Here is a 21,842-nt window from a genome sequence, read left to right as displayed (position 1 = left end):
CTGAGTTTGAAGGTAGGCCTTGACATACATCCACAGGTACACCTCCAATTGACTCAAATGATGTCAATTAGCCTATCAGAAGCTTCTAAAGCCATGACATCATTTTCTGGAATTTTCCAAGCTGTTTAAAGGCACAGTCAACTTAGTGTATGTAAACTTCTGACCCACTGGAATTGTGATACAGTGAATTATAAGTGAAATAATCTGACACTAAACAATTGTTGGAAAAATGACTTGTGTCATGCACAAAGTAGATGTCCTAACCGACATGCCAAAACTATAGTTTGTTAACAAGAAATTTGTGGAGTGGTTGAAAAACTAGTTTTAATGACTCCAACCTAAGTGTATGTAAACTTCCGACTTCAACTGTGTGTGTGAATACTTGTGTATGTAGAGACCCCCTATTGTGAACACTGTAGACCAGTGTTTCCCCAACTCCAGTCCCCAACAGCAGCACACATTTTTGTTTGTAGCCCCAGACAAACTCACCTGATTCAACTCATTGATGGATTGATGATTAGTTGACGAGTTGAATCAGGTGTGCTTGTCCGGGGCTACAACAAAAATGTGTGTTGGGGGTACTGGATGACTGGAGTTGGGGAACACTGCTGTAGACCAACTGAAATTCAGAGAGAAACTATTATTTACATTTACATTTACGTCATTTAGCAGACGCTCTTATCCAGAGCGACTTACAGTTAGTGAATAGTGTTTATTTTTTTTATTATTTTTTATTATTCCCCATGGGAATCAAACCCACAACCCTGGCGTTGCAAACACCATGCTCTATCAACTGAGCTACATCCCTGCCGGCCATTCCCTCCCCTACCCTGGACGACGCTGGGCCAATTGTGCACCGCCCATGAGTCTCCCGGTCGCGGCCGGCTGCGACAGAGCCTGGATTCGAACCAGGATCTCTAGTGGCACAGTTAGCACTGCGATGCAGTGCCTTAGACCACTGCGCCACTCAGGAGAATTATTCTCCAGGAAATCCCAGGAAAGTTCTGTCTGTTTGGGTCAGTGCCTCACGCTGCAACCTAAGCCCTGCTCCCAGCAGGTAAGAATGTTAGGAGAGGAGACAGGCTTTATCCACGTGACCCAGATGCTTCTTATTAAGGCAGAGGAGGAACTGCCTGACTGACTGGTTCCTGAAGCTACAGACCTGACCACTGTTTGGTTCTACTCTATTTAAATCTCCTGGCCAGAAGCCACTGACTGGCATGTTTAAGTGTAGCCGCTACAGAAGCTTTTGGTCCTTGTGGCATCTTCAACCCCTCATGTCTAAATATTAGTGTGCGTTCGCAAATTCACTCTGACTATCTACTCCGATTTCAGAGCACTCTCGTCTGAGGTTGCCAGAGTGCAGAATAACTGATGAATTTACGAACGCGCAATACCAGTTGAATATGACCAGTGTCAGTAAACGTTGGCCAAAAAACCCATAATTCAATTGTTTACAGCAGCACAGTTAGTCACCAACGCTCTAGATAACATGAAAACAGCCTAACCAGCTCTGCTAGGGTTAGTAAAATGGTCAGAGTGAGGGGTTCTCTCATTTGTGTCTGGAAGTAGCTAGCAAGTTAGCCAACTTTAGCCAGTTGGCTTGAGTGCTTGACTGCCGTTGTGAGGTTAGAACACTTGGATTAACCCTACTCCTCGGCCAGAGCGTCCTGTTTTCACTCTGAACGCTCCGAGAGCGAAACGCTCGGAATTTACCAACGGACAATCTGACAACGCTTTGAATTTACCAACGCCCAGAGCGGACTGAGTGCACTCTGGCACTCCAGAGTGAATTTACAAACACACCCATAGTGTCGTTTGGTCAAGTGCCCGATATCTGCTGAGAATGATAAACAATGATTTGCAGACATTACAAACATGATTGCTCTGGCACCCCAATGGTGGAACAAGCTCCCTCACGACGCCAGGACAGCGGAGTCACTCACCACCTTCCGGAGACACTTGAAACCCCACCTCTTTAAGGAATACCTGGGATAGGATAAAGTAATCCTTCTACCCCCCCTTACCCCAACCCCCCCCCAAATTTTTTTTTATTGTAAAGTGGTTATCCCACTGGCTATAAGGTGAATGCACCAATTTGTAAGTCGCTCTGGATAAGAGCGTCTGCTAAATGACGAAAATGTAAATGATCAGCTAGACATGAATATTCTCGCCGATTGTCTCTCTCTTTTCCCTCTGTCTTTCTATCTCTCTCCTTCACAGACAAGGAGAAGCGCGTGAAGTCTGGGTCGGATGGGGAAGGAGCCAGTAGTAGCCAGTCAGAGAGCTTGGCCAGCCTGGGCAGTCTGAAGGGAGGAGGTGAGTCACCAACCCTAACGTCTCTCTGCCTGAGGGCCTCAGGGATGGAATGGTATTCAAAAGGCAAGCTATCCATATAGCCCTGGGGCAGATTATGATTTCAATCTGGTGCTTGTTGAGTCTCCTTTGTCTAGGAATACATTTTAGCCTAAATCCACCATCACGCACTCATGCTGGTTACTGTCTTTGTTCTTCTGAAGATACTGGCTTGATCAACACTTCCTTGAGAACTAATGGTTATCTGTTTTTCTCAGAATCTTGTCTCTGAGTTATTTGTTTTTCAAAGATATTTTGCACAGAGGAATGTTAAGGAGAAAGGTGACCTCTGGCATGGAAACTTGAGTCCAACAACAGGAAACACTGTTTGTTTGAAAAGCTTGAGGGATCTACATTTTTCTGTGGCTATTCAGTTCCTCGTCCATGGAATTCTGTAAGCCAAGAGATTCTAGTCCCTGTGACCGTTTCCTCAAATCCTGCTGGTGAGGCATATGCAGCTTTAGACCCTGAAGAGCTGTGTAGCCCTCTCTTCTGAGGGACCTGAGTTCATATCAGCTGGGACCTAGTATCTAGGTGTATGGCAATAATGAACTATGTGGTCTGTAAGCAGGCAGTATGTGAAAATGAGTGTGTGGACTGGGGGGGCCCAACCATAAATAAAATAGTGCAGAGCATCCACTTAGTGGGAATATACCCCTAAAGTGTATGTGTGTGTGTGTGTGTGTGTGTGTGTAAATTTCAATTGGGTTATATACAGTACCAGTCGAAAGTTTGGACACACCTACTCATTCCAGGGTTTTTCTTTATTTTTACTATTTCCTACATTGTAGAATAATAGTGAAGACATCAAAACTATGAAATAACACATATGGAATCATGAAGTAACCAAAAAAGTGTTAAACAAATCAAAATATATTTTATATTTGAGATTCTTCAAATAGCCACCCTTTGCCTTGATGACAGCTTTGCACACTCTTGGCATTCTCTCAACCAGCTTCACCTGGAATGCTTTTCCAACAGTCTTGAAGGAGTTCCCACATATGCTGAGAACTTGTTGGCTGCTTTTCCTTCACTCTGCCGTCCGACTCATCCCAAACCATCTCAATTGGGTTGAGGTCAGGGGATTGTGGAGGCCAGGTCATCTGATGTAGCACTCATCACTCTCCTTCTTGGTCAAATAGCCCTTACACAGCCTGGAGGTGTGTTGGGTCATTGTCCTGTTGAAAACAAATGATAGTCCCACTAAGCCCAAACCAGATGGGATGGCGTATCGCAGCAGAATGCTGTGGTAGCCATGCTGGTTAAGTGGGCCTTGAATTCTAAATATATCACAGACAGTGTCACCAGCAAAGCACCCCCACACCATAACACCTCCTCCATGTTTTACGGTGGGAACTACACATGCGGAGATCATCCGTTCACCCACACCGCGTCTCACAAAGACACGGCAGATTGAACCAATAATCTCAAATTTTGACCACATTTCCACCGGTCTAATGTCCATTGCTCGTGTTTCTTGGCCCAAGCAGGTCTCTTCTTCTTATTGGTGTCCTTTACATTTTACATTTTAGTCATTTAGAAGACACTTTTATCCAGAGCGACTTACAGTTAGTGAGTGCATACATTTTCATACTGGCCCCCCGTTGGAATCGCCCCCACAACCCTGGCGTTGCAAAGGCCATACTCTACCAAGTAGTCTGGGTAGCCATTTGATTAGATGTTCAGGAGTCTTATTGCTTGGGGGTAGAAGCTGTTTAGAAGCCTCTTGGACCTAGACTTGGCGCTCTGGTACCGCTTGCCATGGTCTTCAATTTAAATGGGACCACTCAAACTATTAACTCCTCTCTCTTTTAACACAACCAATGGCAACTCACGACCGTGGTAATGCTGTCTCTCAGTATAGTGGTTGAGAGAGGGAAAGAGTAGCCTGTTGATGACAGTTGATCCTCTCAGTCCGACAAAGTACAACCTACAAATCCCTCGCTGTCCTCACCGTGATCGTGGATCAACTAAATGTTCGTCATATTTATTACTTTTATTTTCACTGGTGAGCGAGTTACACAACTTTTTTAACTGCTTGAAACAACGAATTAGCAAACGTTGATAGCTTGTTGTTTTCGTGAGTCCTCCCTGTTCCCTCGCGCGTGTTACACTGTTGCCTAGCAACCGGTCAGTATCCTAAATATATGTCCCACATGCAACAATATCAGTACACGGTAAGTAATACAGTCTGCTAAAAAACAACAAAGTAACCAGGGGGTTTCTGCTGCATTCCAGATCCTGAGAGAGAATGACGCTCACCCTACACCAGACAGTACCTCTGGCACACCAAGTTCTCCTTATTCTCCTCTCCTTTGTGGGGGGATCATGGGGGTCAGTCACTGTGTGACACATACAGAGCAGCCTTAAAACATCCGCATGGCCACGCGTCCCCGTCTTCTGGCCAGTTGGACCCCAGCCATCCAGAGTGGGATCCCTCTAAACCTCAGCTGACACAGTTAACATGGGCTGGGACTGGATCACAACAGGATCAGGGCCATTTGGGTTCAGGGGTTTATAGATCTTCTCTAGAGAGGAGAGGAAAACCCTTGACCTGGAAATTATATTTTTGTAACAGAGTGGCTTGGTGTAAGGGGATTGCAGCCCAGTCCCTTTATTTTTGGCAGTACTTGAGCTATGTTTCACATAGAGAGATGTGTGGGTTAGACCCATAATGAAGTGGTATTGACAGAGATGCAAAGTGCTTACATTAAGTATTCACCTCCTGGGAGCCTCAGGAAGGAATGTTGCTGGAGACCCTCTTCCCTCTCTGATAGTTTCCTGCTCTTCACACAAACTAGTGTGTGTGCGTCTAATGTGTGTGTGACTGTATGCACATGCTCCTGTGTCTACTTGGAGATGTAGTTTCTTAGAGTCCTGAGGGCGCCGACAGACATGGGAGCGCTGATTCTAGCTCCTAAGCAACTTTGCAGTATTTTGTTTTTTTGTGTGTTATTTCTTACATTATTAGCCCAGAAAGTTTTTTGTGTTATTACATACAGCCAGAAATAACTTTTGGATATCAGAGCGGCAGTAACTCACCAGCATTATGATCAGGAATACGACTTTCCCGAATTGGGTCCTTTGTTTGTACCCCCCAGGGCAATTGAAGTTATCCCAGAGGCTGCTCCAAGACGCCGCCGGCGGAGAAGAGGTATTCAGAGTGGACTTCTAGTCCGACTCAGGAGGCGTGCACACCATCCACCGCTTCCGAGTATATTACTCGCTAATGTTCAGTCTCTGGATAATAAAGTAGACGAGCTCAGGGCGAGGATCTCCTTCCAGAGGGACATCAGGGACTGTAACATACTCTGTTTCACGGAATCATAGCTCTCTCGGGATATACTGTCCCCGTCTATACAGTGGTTAGCGAAAGTATTCATCCCCCTTGGCATTTTTCCTATTTTGTTGCCTTACAACCTGGAATTTAAATGGATTTTGGGGGGTTTATATCATTTTATTTACACAACATGCTTACCACTTTGAAGATGCAAAATATTTTTGTTCAAACAAGACATAAGACAAAAAAACTGAACTTGAGCGTGCATAACTATTCACCCCCCCAAAGTCAATACTTTGTAGAGCCACCTTTTGCAGCAATTACAGCTGCAAGTTTCTTGGGGTATGTCTCTATAAGCTTGGCACATCTAGCCACTGGGATTTTTGCCAATTCTTCAAGGCAAAACTGCTCCAGCTCCTTCAAGTTGGATGGGTTCCGCTGGTGTACAGCAATCTTTTAAGTCATACCACAGATTCTCAATTGGATTGAGATCTGGGATTTGACTAGGCCATTCCAAGACATTTAAATATTTCCCCTTAAACCACTCAAGTGTTGCTTTAGCAGTATGCTTAGGGTCATTGCCCTGCTGGAAGGTGAACCTCCATCCCAGTCTCAAATCTCTGGAAGACTGAAACAGGTTTCCCTCAAGAATTTCCCTGTATTTAGCACCATCCATCATTCATTCAATTCAACCAGTTTCCCAGTCCCTGTCAATGGAAAAACATCCCCACAGCATGATGCTGCCACCACCATGCTTCACTGTGGGGATGGTGTTCTTGGGGTGATGAGGTGTTGGGTTTGCGCCAGACATAGCATTTTCCTTGATGGCCAAAAAGCTCAATTATAGTCTCATCTGACAAGAGTAGCTTCTTCCATATGTTTGGGGAGTCTCCCACATGCCTTTTGGCGAACACCAAACGTGTTTGCTTATTTTTTTTCTTTAAGCAATGGCTTTTTTTCTGGCCACTTTTCCATAAAGCCCAGCTATGTGGATGTATGGCTTAAAATGGTCCTATGGACAGATGCATTTTTTTGAAACAAGTAATTTTTTTCAATTCACCAATTTGGACTATTTTGTGTATGTCCATGACATGAAATCCAAATAAAAATCCATTTAAATTACAGGTTGTAATGCAACAAAATAGGAAAAACGCCAAGGGGGATGAATAGTTTTGCAAGGCACTGTACAGCCAGCTGGGTTCTCAGTACACCGAACAGACAAGAATAAAGAACTCTCTGGAAAGAAGAAAAGCGGTGATGTATGTTTCATGATGAACTACTCATGGTGTGATTGTGATAACATACAGAAACTCAAGTCCTTTTGTTCACCCGACCTAGAATACCTCACAATCAAATGCCGACCGTATTAACTCCCAAGAAAATTCTCTTCGGTTATAGTCACAGCCATGTATATTCCCCCTCATGCCACGACGGCCCTCAAGGAACTACACTGGACTTTATGCAAACTGGAAACCACATATCCTGAGGCCGCATTTATTGTAGCTGTGGATTTTAACAAAGCAAATTTGAGGAAAACGCTAACGAAGTTCTATCAACACATTGACAGTAGTACTCACTCTGGAAAAACACTGGACCACTGCTACTCCCGCACGACTCCATTTTGCTCCTCCCTTCCTATAGGCAGAAACTCAGACAGGAGGTACCCGTACTAAGGTCTATTCAACGCTGGTCTGACCAATCGGAATCCATGCTTCAATATTGTTTTGATCACGCGGACTGGGATATGTTCCGGGTAACCTCTGAGAATAACATTGACGCATACACCGACACGGTGACTGAGTTCATCAGGAAGTGTATAGGGGATGTTGTTCCCACTGTGACTATTAAAACCTACCCAAACTATAAAAAAACTTGGATAGATGGCAGCATTCGCGCAAAACTGAAAGCGCGAACCACAGCATTTTATCCATGGCAAGGTGACTGGGAATATGGTTGAATACAAACAGTGTAGTTATTCCCCCCGTAAGGCAATCAAGCAGGCAAAACGTCAGTACAGAGACAAAGTGGAGTCGCAATTCAACGGCTCAGACGCGAGACGTATGTGGCAGGGTCTACAGACAATCACGGATTACAAAGTGAAAACCAGCCACGTCGTGGACACCGACGTCTTGCTCCCGGACAAGCCAAACACCTTCTTCGCCCGCTTTGAGGATAACACAGTGCCACCAATGCGGCCCGCTACCAAGGACTGTGGGCTCTCGTTCTCCATGGCCGACGTGAGTAAGACATTTAATCGTATTAACCCTCGCAAGGCTGCCGGCCCAGACGACATCCCTAGCCACGTCCTCAGAGCATGCGCAGACCAGCTGGCTGGAGTGTTTACGGACATATTCAAACTCTCCCTATCCCAGTCTGCTGTCCCCACTTGCTTCAGGATGTACACCATTGTTCCTGTACCCAAGAAAGCAAAGGTAACTGAACTAAATTACTATCGCCCCGTAGCACTCACTTCTGTCATCATGAAGTGCTTTGAGAGGCTAGTTAAGGATCATATCACCTGACACCCTAGACCCACTTCAATTTGCTTAACGCCCCAATAGTCAATGAACAGCAATAGTCAATGAATACACAGATGATGCAATCGCCATTGCACTGCACACTTCCCTATCCCATCTGGACAAGAGGAATACCTATGTAAGAATGCTGTTCATTGACTATAACGCAGCCTTCAACACCATAGTACCCTCCAAGCTCATCATTAAGCTCGGGGCCCTGGGTCTGAACCCCACCCTGTGCAACTGGGTCCTGGACTTCCTGACGGGCCGCCCCCAGGTGGTGAAGGTAGGAAACAACACCTCCACTTCACTGATCCTCAACACAGGGGCACCACAAGGGTGCGTGCTCAGCCCCCTCCTGTACTCCCTGTTCACCCATGCCTGCGTGGCCATGCACGCCTCCAACTCAATCATCAAGTTTGCAGACGACACAACAGTAGTAGGCCTGATTAGCAACAATGACAGCCTACAGAGAGGAGGTGAGGGCCCTGGAGGAGTGGTGCCAGGAAAATAACCTCTCCCTCAACGTCAACAAAATGAAGGAGCTGATCGTGGACTTCAGGAAACAGCAGAGGGAGCACGAGCCTATCCACATCAACAGGACCGCAGTGGAGAAGGTGGAAAGCTTCAAGTACCTCGGCGTACACATCACTGACAATCTGAAATGGTCCACCCACACAGACAGTGTGGTGAAGAAGGCGCAACAGCGCCTCTTCAACCTCAGGAGGCTGAAGAAATTCGGCTTGGCCCCTAAGACCCTCAGAAACTTTTACAGATGCACAATTGAGAGCATCCTGTCGGGTTGTATCACCGCCTGGTACGGCAACTGCACCGCCAGCTACCGCAGGTCTCCCCAGAGGGTGGTGCGGTCTGCCCAACGCATCACCGGGGGCACACTGCTTGCCCTCCAGGACACCTACAGCACCCGATGTCAAAGGAAGCCCAAAAATATCCTCAAGGACTTCAACCACCCGAGCCACGGCCTGTTCACCCCGCTATCATCCAGAAGGCGAGGTCAGTACAGGTGCATCAAAGCTGGGACCGAGAGACGAAAAACAGCTTTCATCTCAAGGCCATCAGTCTGTTAAATAGCCCTCACTAGCCGGCTACCACCCGGTTACTCAACCCTGCACCTTAGAGGCTGCTGCCCCCTATATACATAGACATGGAATAACTGGCCACTTTAACAATGGAACACTAGTCACTTTAGTAAAGCAGTATGTAAACATTATTAATCTCATATGTATATACTGTATTCTATTCTACTATATTTTAGTCAATGCCACTCCGACATTGTTCGTCCTAATATTTCTATATTTCTTCATTCCATTCTTTTATTTTTCGATTTGTGTGTATTGTTGTGAATTGTTAGATACTACTGCACTGTTGGAGCATTTCTCTACACCCGCAATAACATCTGCTAAATATGTGTATGTGACCAATACAATTTGATTAGATTTTTGATTTGTAAAATGATACTCCTGACTCAGTCTGCCGCTCACTCCCTGGGGCAAGCCTGCCAGATGCCCAGACCCCAGCCACACTCCAAGCCCCCACAAGTAGCCCCATTCCAAAGCATGCAAACATTTAAAAATGATATGCTACTTATCATTTTATCTATCAGATGTATTGCACAACTAACTACATTTGTTTTTATCACTTTATACATTTATTTTGGGATTCCACCCTGTAATTTGCCTGATGACACGCGATTGGAGAAAGTCTCATTTCAAACAAGCGCATTTCTGTCCACATTCCCTCTCCTCGATTACCTTTGACCTTTTTCAAAAGGAGGACAGAGAGGATGGAGGAGAGAGGACCCAGGAGTTGAGCAAATCTAATTGAGAAAAGGCCAAGGTCTTCTAAGGATGAAGAGGAAGAAGGATATGAGGTGCTTAATAGAACCAAGTACAACTTTTGAGACAGGTTTAGAGAACTCACTGAGATTTGACCTTCTCTTCTCAAGGGACCGACACCAGTTAGTCTGACCAGACAATCAATGCACAGACACGCGCACAAACGCACACGATTCCCAACCCTATCAAACAGCTACGTTATACCATGCCCACTTATCAATAAGACAATAAGTGACAAACCACAGATGGGCATGTTGATGACACACATTAGGAGGGGTAGTAAGGAAGGCTTGGTCCTAATGATTCCTGTGTGGCCTTTGTTTGTATGATAACGGTTAATGTTATGTTTGCATATGATGATCATAAGTGTACATAGGTATTAGTACAAGTATGCTACGATAAGTTACTTGGTAGATGTCTCACGTGTACAGCTTGTAATGGCATTTAGGCAATACTTTTTTTGTAAGTCTGTTGTTTAGAAGTCAGGTTTGTATAGGTCTCTGAGTTTCATTAAGTATGTTTGCTTTTCATTGTTTTACAGAAGTGGCCACAGGGAACCTTCTAGACTTGGCAGAGGGGGCGAACATGGCGCTGGTCCACTTGGGGACAAAGGAGAGCGAGCCGGACCCCTTCATGGTGTGCAACCACTCCACAGAGAACAACAATACTGTATGGGTAAGAGAATGGGGGCTAGAATATAACTACTGTAGCTGCACAGGCTTGATAAGAGGGGCAATGCTTTATGGACGAGAAAACCGAAGGCTTGGAGAGCATATTTTTTGCTAGAACTAGCTGTATGGGTTAGATAAAATGGACACAGAACAGCTACAGTATACTGTATGGGTAAGATGGAAACAATATAGTATTGGCAATAGCTCCTAGCATACATGCTTTATTCAAAGGCAGGGTCTTTATACTAGAGCAGTGTTTCCCAACCCTGGTCCTCCAGTACCCCCAACAGTACACATTGTCATTGTAGCTCTGGACAAACACACCTCATTCAACTCATTGAGGGCTTGATGATTAGTTGACAAGTTGAATCAGGTGTGCTTGTCCAGAGTTACAATAAAAATGTGTACTGTAGTGGGTACTCAAGGACCAGGGTTGGGAAACACTGTACATGTGTGGGTTGAGTTTAGCTCAGGACAATGGTGCATTGAAAAGAACAATACTTGTCAGATGGTCACGATAGCAGTGGAGGGTGTGAAGCTGTTAATCTGCAATTATATACTTATTGCAGAGAAAGTTTGGATAGAGGTGTGTGTTTTACTTTAGCTGCTCATAACTCAAGGCTTCCATTTAAAGCTACTTTAAAACCAAAAGAGCCGTTCGTGATGCCATTATCTTTATTGGAGGTCACTTCCTGTAGTTTACCTACTGTAAACCTTTCCTAAATGTTGTTTTTTACAGTATTTAAATTACTTTGACATTGTCTTCTTTCCCTGACCTTGTCTATGTGTTTTTTTTCTGGTAGGAGCTTGAGGATGGTCTGGATGAAGCGTTCTCAAGGTGGGTGATTTTACTGTGCCTCGTCTCTCTCTGCAGTACACACACTGCTCTGGAAATAGCCGGTGGTTAGGGCTCGTCTCATAAATGCTGCCACTCCCTCCTTCTGTCTCACCGCTGGGAGCTCGCTGCACTTATATCTAAGAAACAGGCTGTGTCTTCAGTTTACTGGCCTCCACCACACTTAGTCATCTTCTGCTTTCTCAGCTTCTCTTTCTTTTGGCCCCCACATGCAATGATTTAACAGTACGTTTTCAAGTTGAGCTAGATTGAAGCTGGCAGACAACAATGGTAGTGGTTGAAGGATAAATAAAGAGCATTGGTTTTCGGTCACACAACTAGCAGGTTCAAGGTTGACTGGGCACGTCCTTCAGTGTATTCCTTGCGCTTTTGCACAGACTGGGATTCCTCAAGGGCTCATTTTAAGCTAACCCAACTCATGCAGAGCTCAAAGGACTCCATTTTGTTTCAATGGCATGTCCTGATAGGGTGTTGAGGCCTCCTGTGGAGTTTGGGGAGCTGAATCACAATTCCCAATATGTTTATTTGTTTTCTAATGTCTACCACAAAATAAGAGTCTAATTCCAGTCTTATCAGTGCTTTAATTTCCCCCTGGACTCTTTTCATTTTCTCAGTTGAAACTGACAGTGGCCTCCTCTGTTTATCAGTCTGTCTGGAGGTAGGGACAGTTTGCTTCATAGACGTGGTAATCAAGCCTTAAGAGGCTATTCTAGCGCTGTTATCAGATAATTATTTGTCTGCACACACAGTAATTACTCACTAGGCCGTTAATATCTGCTGTGGTGTCTGCTGCTGTGATTAACGTGGGGACTCTGTGGAGAAGTGATGGGCCATCTGGTCACAGACTTTGAAGTGGCAGCCTGTCATTGGACTTAAACAAGCTCCTAGAAGCTCTTTAGTATGGATTTTCTAAAAAGACCCAGTGATGACAGAAAAAGAGCTTCTGTCTGTGAGACCTTAGTCTTCCACTAGACTGGGCTATTTATAAACTCGTATGGACAATCAGGTATATTTTGTTGTTGCTAATGCTTGTTCTTTCCTTACTTTCCCTAGGGAATGGGGTGGAATGAGGTCAGACTTTTCCTCTGAGTTTGAGGAAAGAGCTTTCAGTAAAAGGCAGTTTATTGGCAGTAGGGCTTCGGTCCCTCCAAACATGCTGTGGGAGGTAGAATGGGGTAGCAGAACTCTGGAAGTCGAAGGACGCATGTAATTTAGACAATGGTTTTCCTCCTTCAGGACTTCTTCTGAAGCAAAGAACAGTTTTAGTGTCAACCCTCCATCCTTGTATGTTAGCGTTTTACTAGTGCAAGTTCTAAAACCTATACAGAGTTGACATTATTCCCTTCATTCTCTGCGTGAGTGATTGGTGTGAGTGATTTAAATTCAGCTGTATGGTCACGTAAACCTCTGCCTGTACAGTCTAAACAATGATATGTAGCAAAGTTGAGCCCAGGGCTTTTTCTCAATACTGCTCTGACCTTGGACTGATGAGCCATTGCTCTAACTCAAGAAGGATTACAGTACAATCTTCTGGCATAAAAGGTTACTGCAAACTTTGGGCATGGGTGGACATCCTCTGCAGTTCCTCATTATGATTATAGGGGACATGATTTTCTAATCTTTCAGTACTGGTATGGGGTTCTAACAGCTGTCTGACCTTTTACATTTCCTTTGCACCCCTCAGCCGCAGTCTGGATAGCTTTGAATCATACTCAGGTAATAATGTCATCCATTGGATGTGCAGTGTCCCCCCATTACTTCCCCCAGTCACCACCACTACATTCACCACCCTCATCCAAACTGTGACCCCCTCAGTCACCCTCTTGTCCTCACCGCACCCAGCCCATCTGTCTGAGCGTGGATGTGTAGATTACTGCCATGTAGTTGCATATCTCGATGTAGGAGCCTCCCATTACCACGGCTTGGAACCCTGTCCTATTGACTTTCCCTTATGTTGAGACGATGCTGAGGTAACGAAGGGCTCAAACCGAGAAGTACCCATCTGATTTAAGTTTGGACTAGAGGATCCAACAAAGTGCACAGAGGCTGGGAAGGCTGTGCTGTGTATGTATGTAAGGCAGGGTTCTCTGCTAATGTGTTGATTGTTATTTATTCTCATTTTGTCCATGCCTCGGATTTGTGTTTTGTGTTTTTCTGCATTATATCATCAGCCATTTCACCGTTGTTGCCACATCACTGAATGAGTGATGACATGGTGAGCCAAGTGGTGTTATTGTGGTAGCAGTGAAGTGTTGAAAGAGTCTGGCATGTGTTGAAACATTGTCTTGTGTCAGATCTGAGAGATGTAGCCGTGTGAAGTGATTGTCTAACTTAGATAACCATACCTCACTGTTTGATCATTTCAAACAACATGCCTCAACTGTTTAGGTCTGGATACTGTAACTCGAGACCAACACAGTATTCGTAGTTCCACTTACTCAAATTTGACACATTTGTGTATAGTATCTTTAATGTCATGTTCAACAATAATGTTTGTGCTAGAAGCCAATACACACATTTGACCATTTAAATTGTATTACTGCACAATGCTTTTCAATGTTAATGCTACCACATCTCCATTCATTTCAATGTATTGAGTGTTCACATCCCATCTGTTATTTGGTGTCTTTTGCCTGATGAATGTGACAAGTGAAATGTCTTTCCTTCTCCCCATTTAGACTCGCTGAGTCTCGCACTAACCCCCAGGTCCTGGACATTGGGGTAAACCCTCAGGACTTCAACACTGAAGAGTGCCTGTCCCCAACTAACTGGGACAAAATGGACGCAGACAACGCTGAAAAAGACGATATGTTTGGGTTCTAAGGGTGGAGCCACTGCGGAAGCAAGGCGTTGAGGGAGGGAGAGAAAGATGGAGAGTGATTTGGGTGAAAGCAATAGAGAGGCAGTGACTGTGGGATGTATGGGCCCCGTGTAGCTCAGTTGGTAGAGCATGGCGCTTGCAACACCAGGGTTGTTGGTTTGATTCCCACGGGGGGCCAGTATGAAAAATAAAAATAATTATGCACTCACTAACTGTAAGTTGCTCTGGATAAGAGCGTCTGCTAAAATGACTAAAATGTAAAAAAAAAAAAATGTTTGTGAAAGAATAGTAGTGCCGTGGAGTTTGTACATGATTCTCCCTGAAAGTCCACTCAATGGCGCCATCTTGAGTGATGTGACTGTTGGTGCGTCTAACTGACCAATCACGTGAGACCTACCTGAGCGGAGAGCCTCTAGAACTCATACCAAAGCAATATAACCATTTGTTTCTTTTAATTAAATGTTAAACATGCAGTCATCTGGTGTTTGTTACATTCAACAGCGCATGAATTTTTTATTTTTCTATTTGCCCACTGTATATGTATCTACTGGTATGTTTGTACTGTGTGTGTGTGTGTGTATACCAAATTTAAGTATGTATCTACCGTATACATAAGTTGATCGAAATGGAGCTATAATTTATCACTTGTTGAGCATTTGGTGAAGGCGCAGTTAAGCGTTAGAGGCAGAAAATAATAGATAAAACAGGTTAACACATCTATGGTCAGTGTTTGATGTGGAGTCGGGGCTAATGCCATGTTTGTTATGTTCCCTATGTTAATGTACCTGTGGATGGAGGGGAAACTTCACTGGTGATGGATTGAAAGCCACCAGCTGAACTCCAGCCATGATGCCAAATATAAGAATAAAGAGTGCGGGTGACTATCACCACCTCTGTGCTCTAATAATTGGGCAAACAGGCTTGATCAAAATTGACTTGCATATATAATGTGTGGGTTATATGTATGTTTGTGTGTGTATAAAGATGACAATCTTATTTTTATTCTATTGCGAGATCTATTTTTGCACTCTACTCATCCCTCTCCAAAGCACATACTTTCATGTCAGGGATTGTTATAACATCAAACTCATACATATACCACTAATGTTGTCTATGACCATGTTTGTGCTTATAAAGATTTTGATAGTTTACTCATCAGTTTGGCCATTTAATTTTGGGGTATGAGGGTTTGAGTTGAGGTCAAGTCTCAGTGTTAATGTCCCTGACATTTTTCTTACAGTTTGAAATGTATTTAAATCATTTCTGGTATTATGTTACTCCCATTGAATTCAATAAAATGTATGTATCAATGTGAGAGGCTGTTTTAATGAAATCTACTGTACACACACCTCACACTGCTGCACCAATGACAAATATTACAGCTCAGCTTTCTCTCATAGGCCACCTGTGGTTACATTCAAGTAACTCATGAGTCATAACATTGTCATTAAGCATGTTATTTGTGGGTAAAAAGATAATTGGCCAACGCCATATTAAACAAATTCGATGGTATCCAAATGAAAGATTTTTGGTGCATTTGTCAAATTTACCCTAAATCCATAATGTGATTGAACTCATTGACCTTTCTTGAGCATGCACTTGCTACGACCCGAAATAGTTTTTTGGGCCATGCAGCGGCTGATGTGACAAAAGTGGTGAGTTATGAACATTAGCTAGCAAGCTACATTTGACACCGTTCAGCTAGTTATTCAAAAAACTTTCAAACCATACAACCAACTATTAAACTTTTGCGTTAGATCGATAAACATTTTTCTGACGTGGGGGAGCGTGATGCGAAGTGCTAACGGGATAGCTAACTAGCTTTAGCATTTCGCTTATTTTTACACAACTTAGTGAAAAGGTAAAGTATGCTAACTAGCTAAGGTCATTTTTGAAGCATGTCACCTCTTCCGATAACAGTGAATAAGATTAAATATGCTAGCTAGTCGGGCTGTAAAATGTTAGTGTGAGAGTTATGCATGATGAAGTGATGATGAATGCATTTTCCAGCTGAAGTTCGCTACCTCGATATTCTAGTAGCTAAGGGATTAATTGAAATTTACAGAATCGGTACATGGGGGAGGGTCATGCTTTTTCAATTTCAGTCAAGAGAAGGGTTTCGTATTTTTAAAATCTAGTCCAGGGAAGGATCACGTAATTGATGACATTTCAATATTTATTTTAGAATTAGTTGCATATTAGGCTATATATTGACGTGTGCCCGATGCCGCCCCTCATCTCTGGTTCTCTGCTGGGCATGCAATATCAAGTGCGCCTATAGGCTATTTAGTGTGGTCTCAATTGATTTTAATAAAAACAATATGTTTCTTTCTATTATGTATTTATCAGTTATTGACCTCACAATAAACCAGATTCTAGTTACATGCATTGTGGTGCTGATACTTGAACCAGCAGTCGTGGCACAATTAATCGGAAATGGACAGCTCATGGTTCTGAAAGTAGGCAAATTCGAGTAGACATAATTCATTTAAACCGTCTTCATTTTAATTAGACTTTACTAACACCAAGAGGGCTTTGTGTTGTAGCCTATTTCCTCCTTTTTAAGAAATACGAGCTAGGCCTATAGGCTGCTATATACATAGATTTGTAGGCCAATTCCTCCACCCATTATGCACTCTTTAAATAGCCTAACTCCATGTCAGTGAAGGGCTTTTAAGTTAAAACCAGGACTCGAATTGACGGGGTATGAGAGGGTATGCCATAGGCCTTCCTTTTATTAAAGAAAAAAGAGCAGATCATTCTAGAAACAAGCTGTAAAATACCCGGGAAAGATGTGACTCCAATGCATATGGTGATATTATTGTTTCATTGACATTCAGAGGCTGAGTTACAACCTTCTATAGCTGAGGAGACTAAAAATGTACTTTGCTTGGGAAGTAATCTAATTCTGTCACTATCAATTGATTAAGCTATTCACTTTCTGTACAATAGAAGATGTTTAAACCCAGACAGCTTTTAGGGAAACACTTGTGACATTCTCTCATTTGGTTACGCCAAGAAGAAGAGTAGCCAGTAGTTAAAGCTTACATTTTTCTGTGTCGGTAGGCCTACTGTCTGGGGTGGAAAGGTAGACCTAATTTTTGAAAGTACCATGCTCAGGGGAAGGGTTAGCTAACTTGCTAAGTAGTTGTAAAGTAGTTAAAAAGTAGTAAGTAGTTGCTAATTAGCTAAAATTGTCTGTGATGAGATTCGAACACGCAACCTTTGGGTTGCTAGACGTTCGCGTTATACACCTACCCATCCACCCCAACCAACTGCCCTATTTTCATTTTTGCCTTAATTAAACTTCTGTCTTATGTAACCATCCCAAAGGTAACATATCATACTAATTTGAGTGTTCTGGATTTACATTTACTATGTTACATCTAGCCTATGAGACCAGGTTGAAAGGTCTGCTCAATGAGTCCCTGCTGCTTCAGTTGGATGATAAGGTTTTCAAACTGGGTGTGGGTAACTCAGAGATGTCTCCTGAAAGGTGTGGTCATCCATTTGCAGAAAGACCCGCCATGCTGTCCCAATTTTTCAGTACCTGTGGAATGATAGATCCCAGTTGGAAGGCTATTGCATTCCTAAGGGAAATTAAGGGCAGTTTCAGTGATGACATACATTTTGAGACATTGGTTTTTAGCTTTAAAATGTATGAATTTGAATTGCTAGTCCATGTATCATGTCAGAGAATGACAGTAATCATGACAGGCCAGTTTTATTAAATATGAATGATACAGATGTATCCTAATCCTTTAATAAAATGTCACTGCAGTAGACTGTAAGCAGTAGGCCTGCGAGTGGCTGCAATAGAGGCAGCCCCAAGGGCCAGCAGAGGGCGCTATTATTCCTGTTGTCGTTTTCTTCCAACAAAGTAATAAAAGTGCCCTCTGATGGCGCTTCGGGCTTTAATAGAAGAGAAAGATAGAATAAATACAAAGAATAACATATGGGCATTAGGTAGAACCGGCTTGAACGCACAGAAATCAGAGGTCGGAAATGTCCTAGTCGGAATATCCGATTTCCCACTTTTATATTTTATTTATTTCACCTTTATTTAACCAGGTAAGCCAGTTGAGAACAAGTTCTCATTTACAACTGCGACCTGGCCAAGATAAAGCAAAGCAGTGCGATAAAAACAACAACACATAGTTACATATTGGGTAAACAAAACATAAAGTCAAAAATACAACAGAAAATATATATACAGTGTGTGCGAATGTAGTAAATTATGGAGGTAAGGCAATAAATAGGCCATAGTGCAAAATAGTTACAATTTCGTATTAACACTGGAATGATAGATGTGCAAAAGATGATGTGCAAATAGAGATACTGGGGTGCAAATTAGCAAAATAAATAACAATGTAAATAACAATATGGGGATGAGGTAGTTGGATGGGCTAATTACAGATGGGCTGTGTACAGGTGCAGTGATCGGTAAACTGCTCTGACAACTGACGCCTAAAGTTAGTGAGGAAAATAAGAGTCTCCAGCTTCAGAGATTTTTGCAGTTCGTTCCAGTCATTGGCAGCAGAGAACTGGAAGGAATGGCGGCCAAAGGAGGTGTTGGCTTTGGGGATGACCAGTGAGATATACCTGCTGGAGCGCAGACTACGGGTGGGTGTTGCTATGGTGACCAATGAGCTAAACTAAGGCGGGGATTTGCCTAGAAGGGATTTATAGATGACCTGGAGCCAGTGGGTTTGGCGATGAATATGTAGTGAGGACCAGCCAACAAGAGCGTACAGGTCACAGTGGTGGGTAGTATATGGGGCTTTGGAGACAAAACGGATGACACTGTGATAGACTATATCCAATTTGCTGAGTAGAGTGTTGGAGGCTATTTTGTAAATGACATCGCCGAAGTCAAGGATCGGTAGGATAGTCAGTTTTACGAGGGCATGTTTGGCAGCATGAGTGAAGGAGGTTTTGTTGCGAAATAGGAACCCGATTCTAGATCTAACTTTTGATTGGAGATGCTTAATGTGAGTCTGGAAGGAGAGTTTACAGTCTAACCAGACACCTTGGGATTTGTAGTTGTCCACATACTCTAGGTCAGACCCGCCTAGAGTAGTGATTCTAGTCGGGTGGGCGGGTGCAAGCAGCGTTCGGTTGTCTTGAATGAGGCACTAGAAGGTCCTGTGTATATTGTATTTTCAACCAGCAGCTATCAGGAAATAACACAAAACATTTGTCACACTTTTACAGTGTTACACAGGAAAAACATAATTTTTACTGTCCTGAGCCTTTAATATCTGACATTTTTGTTAGTTTGAAATTACTTTAAATAATTTCTGGTATGATGGTACTTATGGTGCTCCCATTGAATTCAATAAAATGTATGTATCAGTAGCTAGGTTTCCATCCAATTGGCGACAGATTTTCATGCGAATATTCGAACATCTGCATAAATAAAATATGCACATTTTCCCCCCAGATCGTTTCCATCAAATTGACTTGTTGACTTGTGCACATAAAAAAACTTTGGCGGTTAAATTCCCATGTACTGAATAACAAATGCTAATTTAATGGGTTTCCATACAAAAAAATGTGCGTTATATAGCGAATGTGCCCACTCTTGTATTGGCACCTGCGCTCTAGCCAACAACTGGCAGATACAGTGTGGGTATAGCCTACATCAGGGTTCTTCAATTCCGGTCCTGGAGGGCCGAAACACCTCTGTTTTTCATCATCTCCTTCTAATCAGGGGCTAATTCAGACCTGGGACACCAGGTGAGTGCAATTAACTACTGTGGGGATTTATTATTCTCATAAATGGATGGGATGCCTAACTTAGAAAGAATGCATTAATGATTAAAGCATAAAAGGTCTGTACTGTACTGATATTAATTGTTTCACCTAACAGGCTGTGATTCATGTGAGGAACGTTAGGGGCTAGGATGAGATAAAACTTGTATTTCTTATAGATAAGACTTGTATTTCTCACAGATACGAACACTGCCTCTTTGTTGTCTGTGAACCGTCCTTATAATAATAATATAATGTCCTTGAATGTAGTACAGTGGAATGGTGTCTTTTGGGTGCTGACTCCACAGGTTGTTATGATAAAAACTTATGCCTGGCAACAGGGATGCGCCAAGGGGTGGGGACCAGCCCGTGCGCCAACGGATAGGCTGAGTAAGTCTAAACCACGCTCAGTCTCTACTCTGATTGGCCAGTAGAGAGCGGGAACTAAAAACGGTCAGAGTATTTGAAGAAGAACCTGTAACAATGGATTAGTTCTCTGTCTGCCCTGTGTGGTATTTCAGTGAGCCCGTATACGAACCAACATACTTATCATACATACATTTTGCATATAATAAATTTAGCTTGGATTGAATATCTCTTGATTATGTTTTCTCTTATTCCAATACCAGATTTGAATTATGCTATTTCTAACACTACCAGGTAGAAATAAAAAACAGAAGTGTTTCGGCCCTCCAGGACCGGAATTGAAGGACCCTGGCCTACATTATGAAATTATTATGGAGAAAATAGCGAGATTATTTTACATTTGTCAAACGGCAGGCAATTATCGATTGTCATGTCACCAAAATAAGACCCTCGATATTTATTGGAAAGGAGCATCAAGCTCATCAAGTTGCACTTTCACCACCCTGTGAAGTTCATAATTTATTTCCTCTGTAGCCTAATAAACTGCTGGTTTCCCGAGTCGTAGTGGGAGGACCACGAAACATGTCATCGCCTGACGGACACCAAGTTCATATATTTGCGCATAAAACCCGCAGATATACCCTGAGAACAGTCTTGGTTTCCACTAATGCGATACAGCCGCTCTGCATGTGAGTAGCCACAGCAACTGCTCTGTTTGGCTGTGCTACTCAGAGCTCACGAGACAGTTGCCTGTACACAGCTAATAACAACATTACGAGATTTCGTCAATGAAGGCAGCGGTTGAATTTACCAGAGCCGGATGAACTCATGGATAATTGCCGCGTTCAAAACAACTGGGAACTCGGGGGGGGAAAAAGAGCTCCGACTGGGAAAAATCGTTTTGAACTGTCATCCAACTCGGAATTCCAACTCGGGAACTCGGGCCTCTTTTTAGAGCTCCGACTTTCCGATCTGAAGATCACTGACGCATTATTTAACCTCGTATTTTTCCGAGTTCCCAGTTGTTTTGAACGCGGTAATAGAGGTGTAATTTTGGACATTACGCGTGCATTTGAGGTAAAGTAGTGACTGGCTACAACTGGAGCGAGGCGCGAGAGTGAGCCGACGGAAGGGGAAAATAACCATTTATTTTGTATAGATTTTTATTAAGTAAACTATATTTGGCCTGCATTTTTTTTTTTATTATATAAAACTATATTGTACCATCCTGTCCCGAACTTGACCCTAGAACTTGACTCCCATTCCTGCCAGAATCGCGTGGGACACGCGGGAGTCCTGCTCACGTGTCAACCTCTAGCACACACACCTCACTGCTGCACCAATTACAAACATTAGAGCTCAGCTTA

The 21,842-nt window shown here is 43.2% G+C and overlaps 1 protein-coding gene across 2 annotated transcripts in view; it reads left to right on the top strand.

The window, feature by feature from the left end:
- ldlrap1b (low density lipoprotein receptor adaptor protein 1b) overlaps positions 1-15,670 on the top strand; it is a 66,003-nt gene extending 50,333 nt beyond the window's left edge. The window contains exons 6-10 of one of the 2 annotated variants that reach the window (XM_041855306.1): positions 2,224-2,319; positions 10,549-10,682; positions 11,482-11,516; positions 13,219-13,250; positions 14,213-15,670. In XM_041855306.1, coding sequence (XP_041711240.1) covers positions 2,224-2,319; positions 10,549-10,682; positions 11,482-11,516; positions 13,219-13,250; positions 14,213-14,259 — 344 coding nt within the window. In that variant the 3' untranslated portion in view covers positions 14,260-15,670. The remainder of the gene's footprint in view (positions 1-2,223; positions 2,320-10,548; positions 10,683-11,481; positions 11,517-13,218; positions 13,251-14,212) is intronic. The other variant, XM_041855305.1, reaches the window with a different exon arrangement.
- The last annotated feature ends 6,172 nt before the right edge of the window (positions 15,671-21,842 follow it).

Source organism: Coregonus clupeaformis, chromosome 29 (genome assembly GCF_020615455.1).
Source record: "Coregonus clupeaformis isolate EN_2021a chromosome 29, ASM2061545v1, whole genome shotgun sequence".
NCBI classification, from domain to species: Eukaryota; Metazoa; Chordata; class Actinopteri; order Salmoniformes; family Salmonidae; genus Coregonus; species Coregonus clupeaformis.
This window is presented reverse-complemented; position numbering and strand designations above follow the sequence as displayed.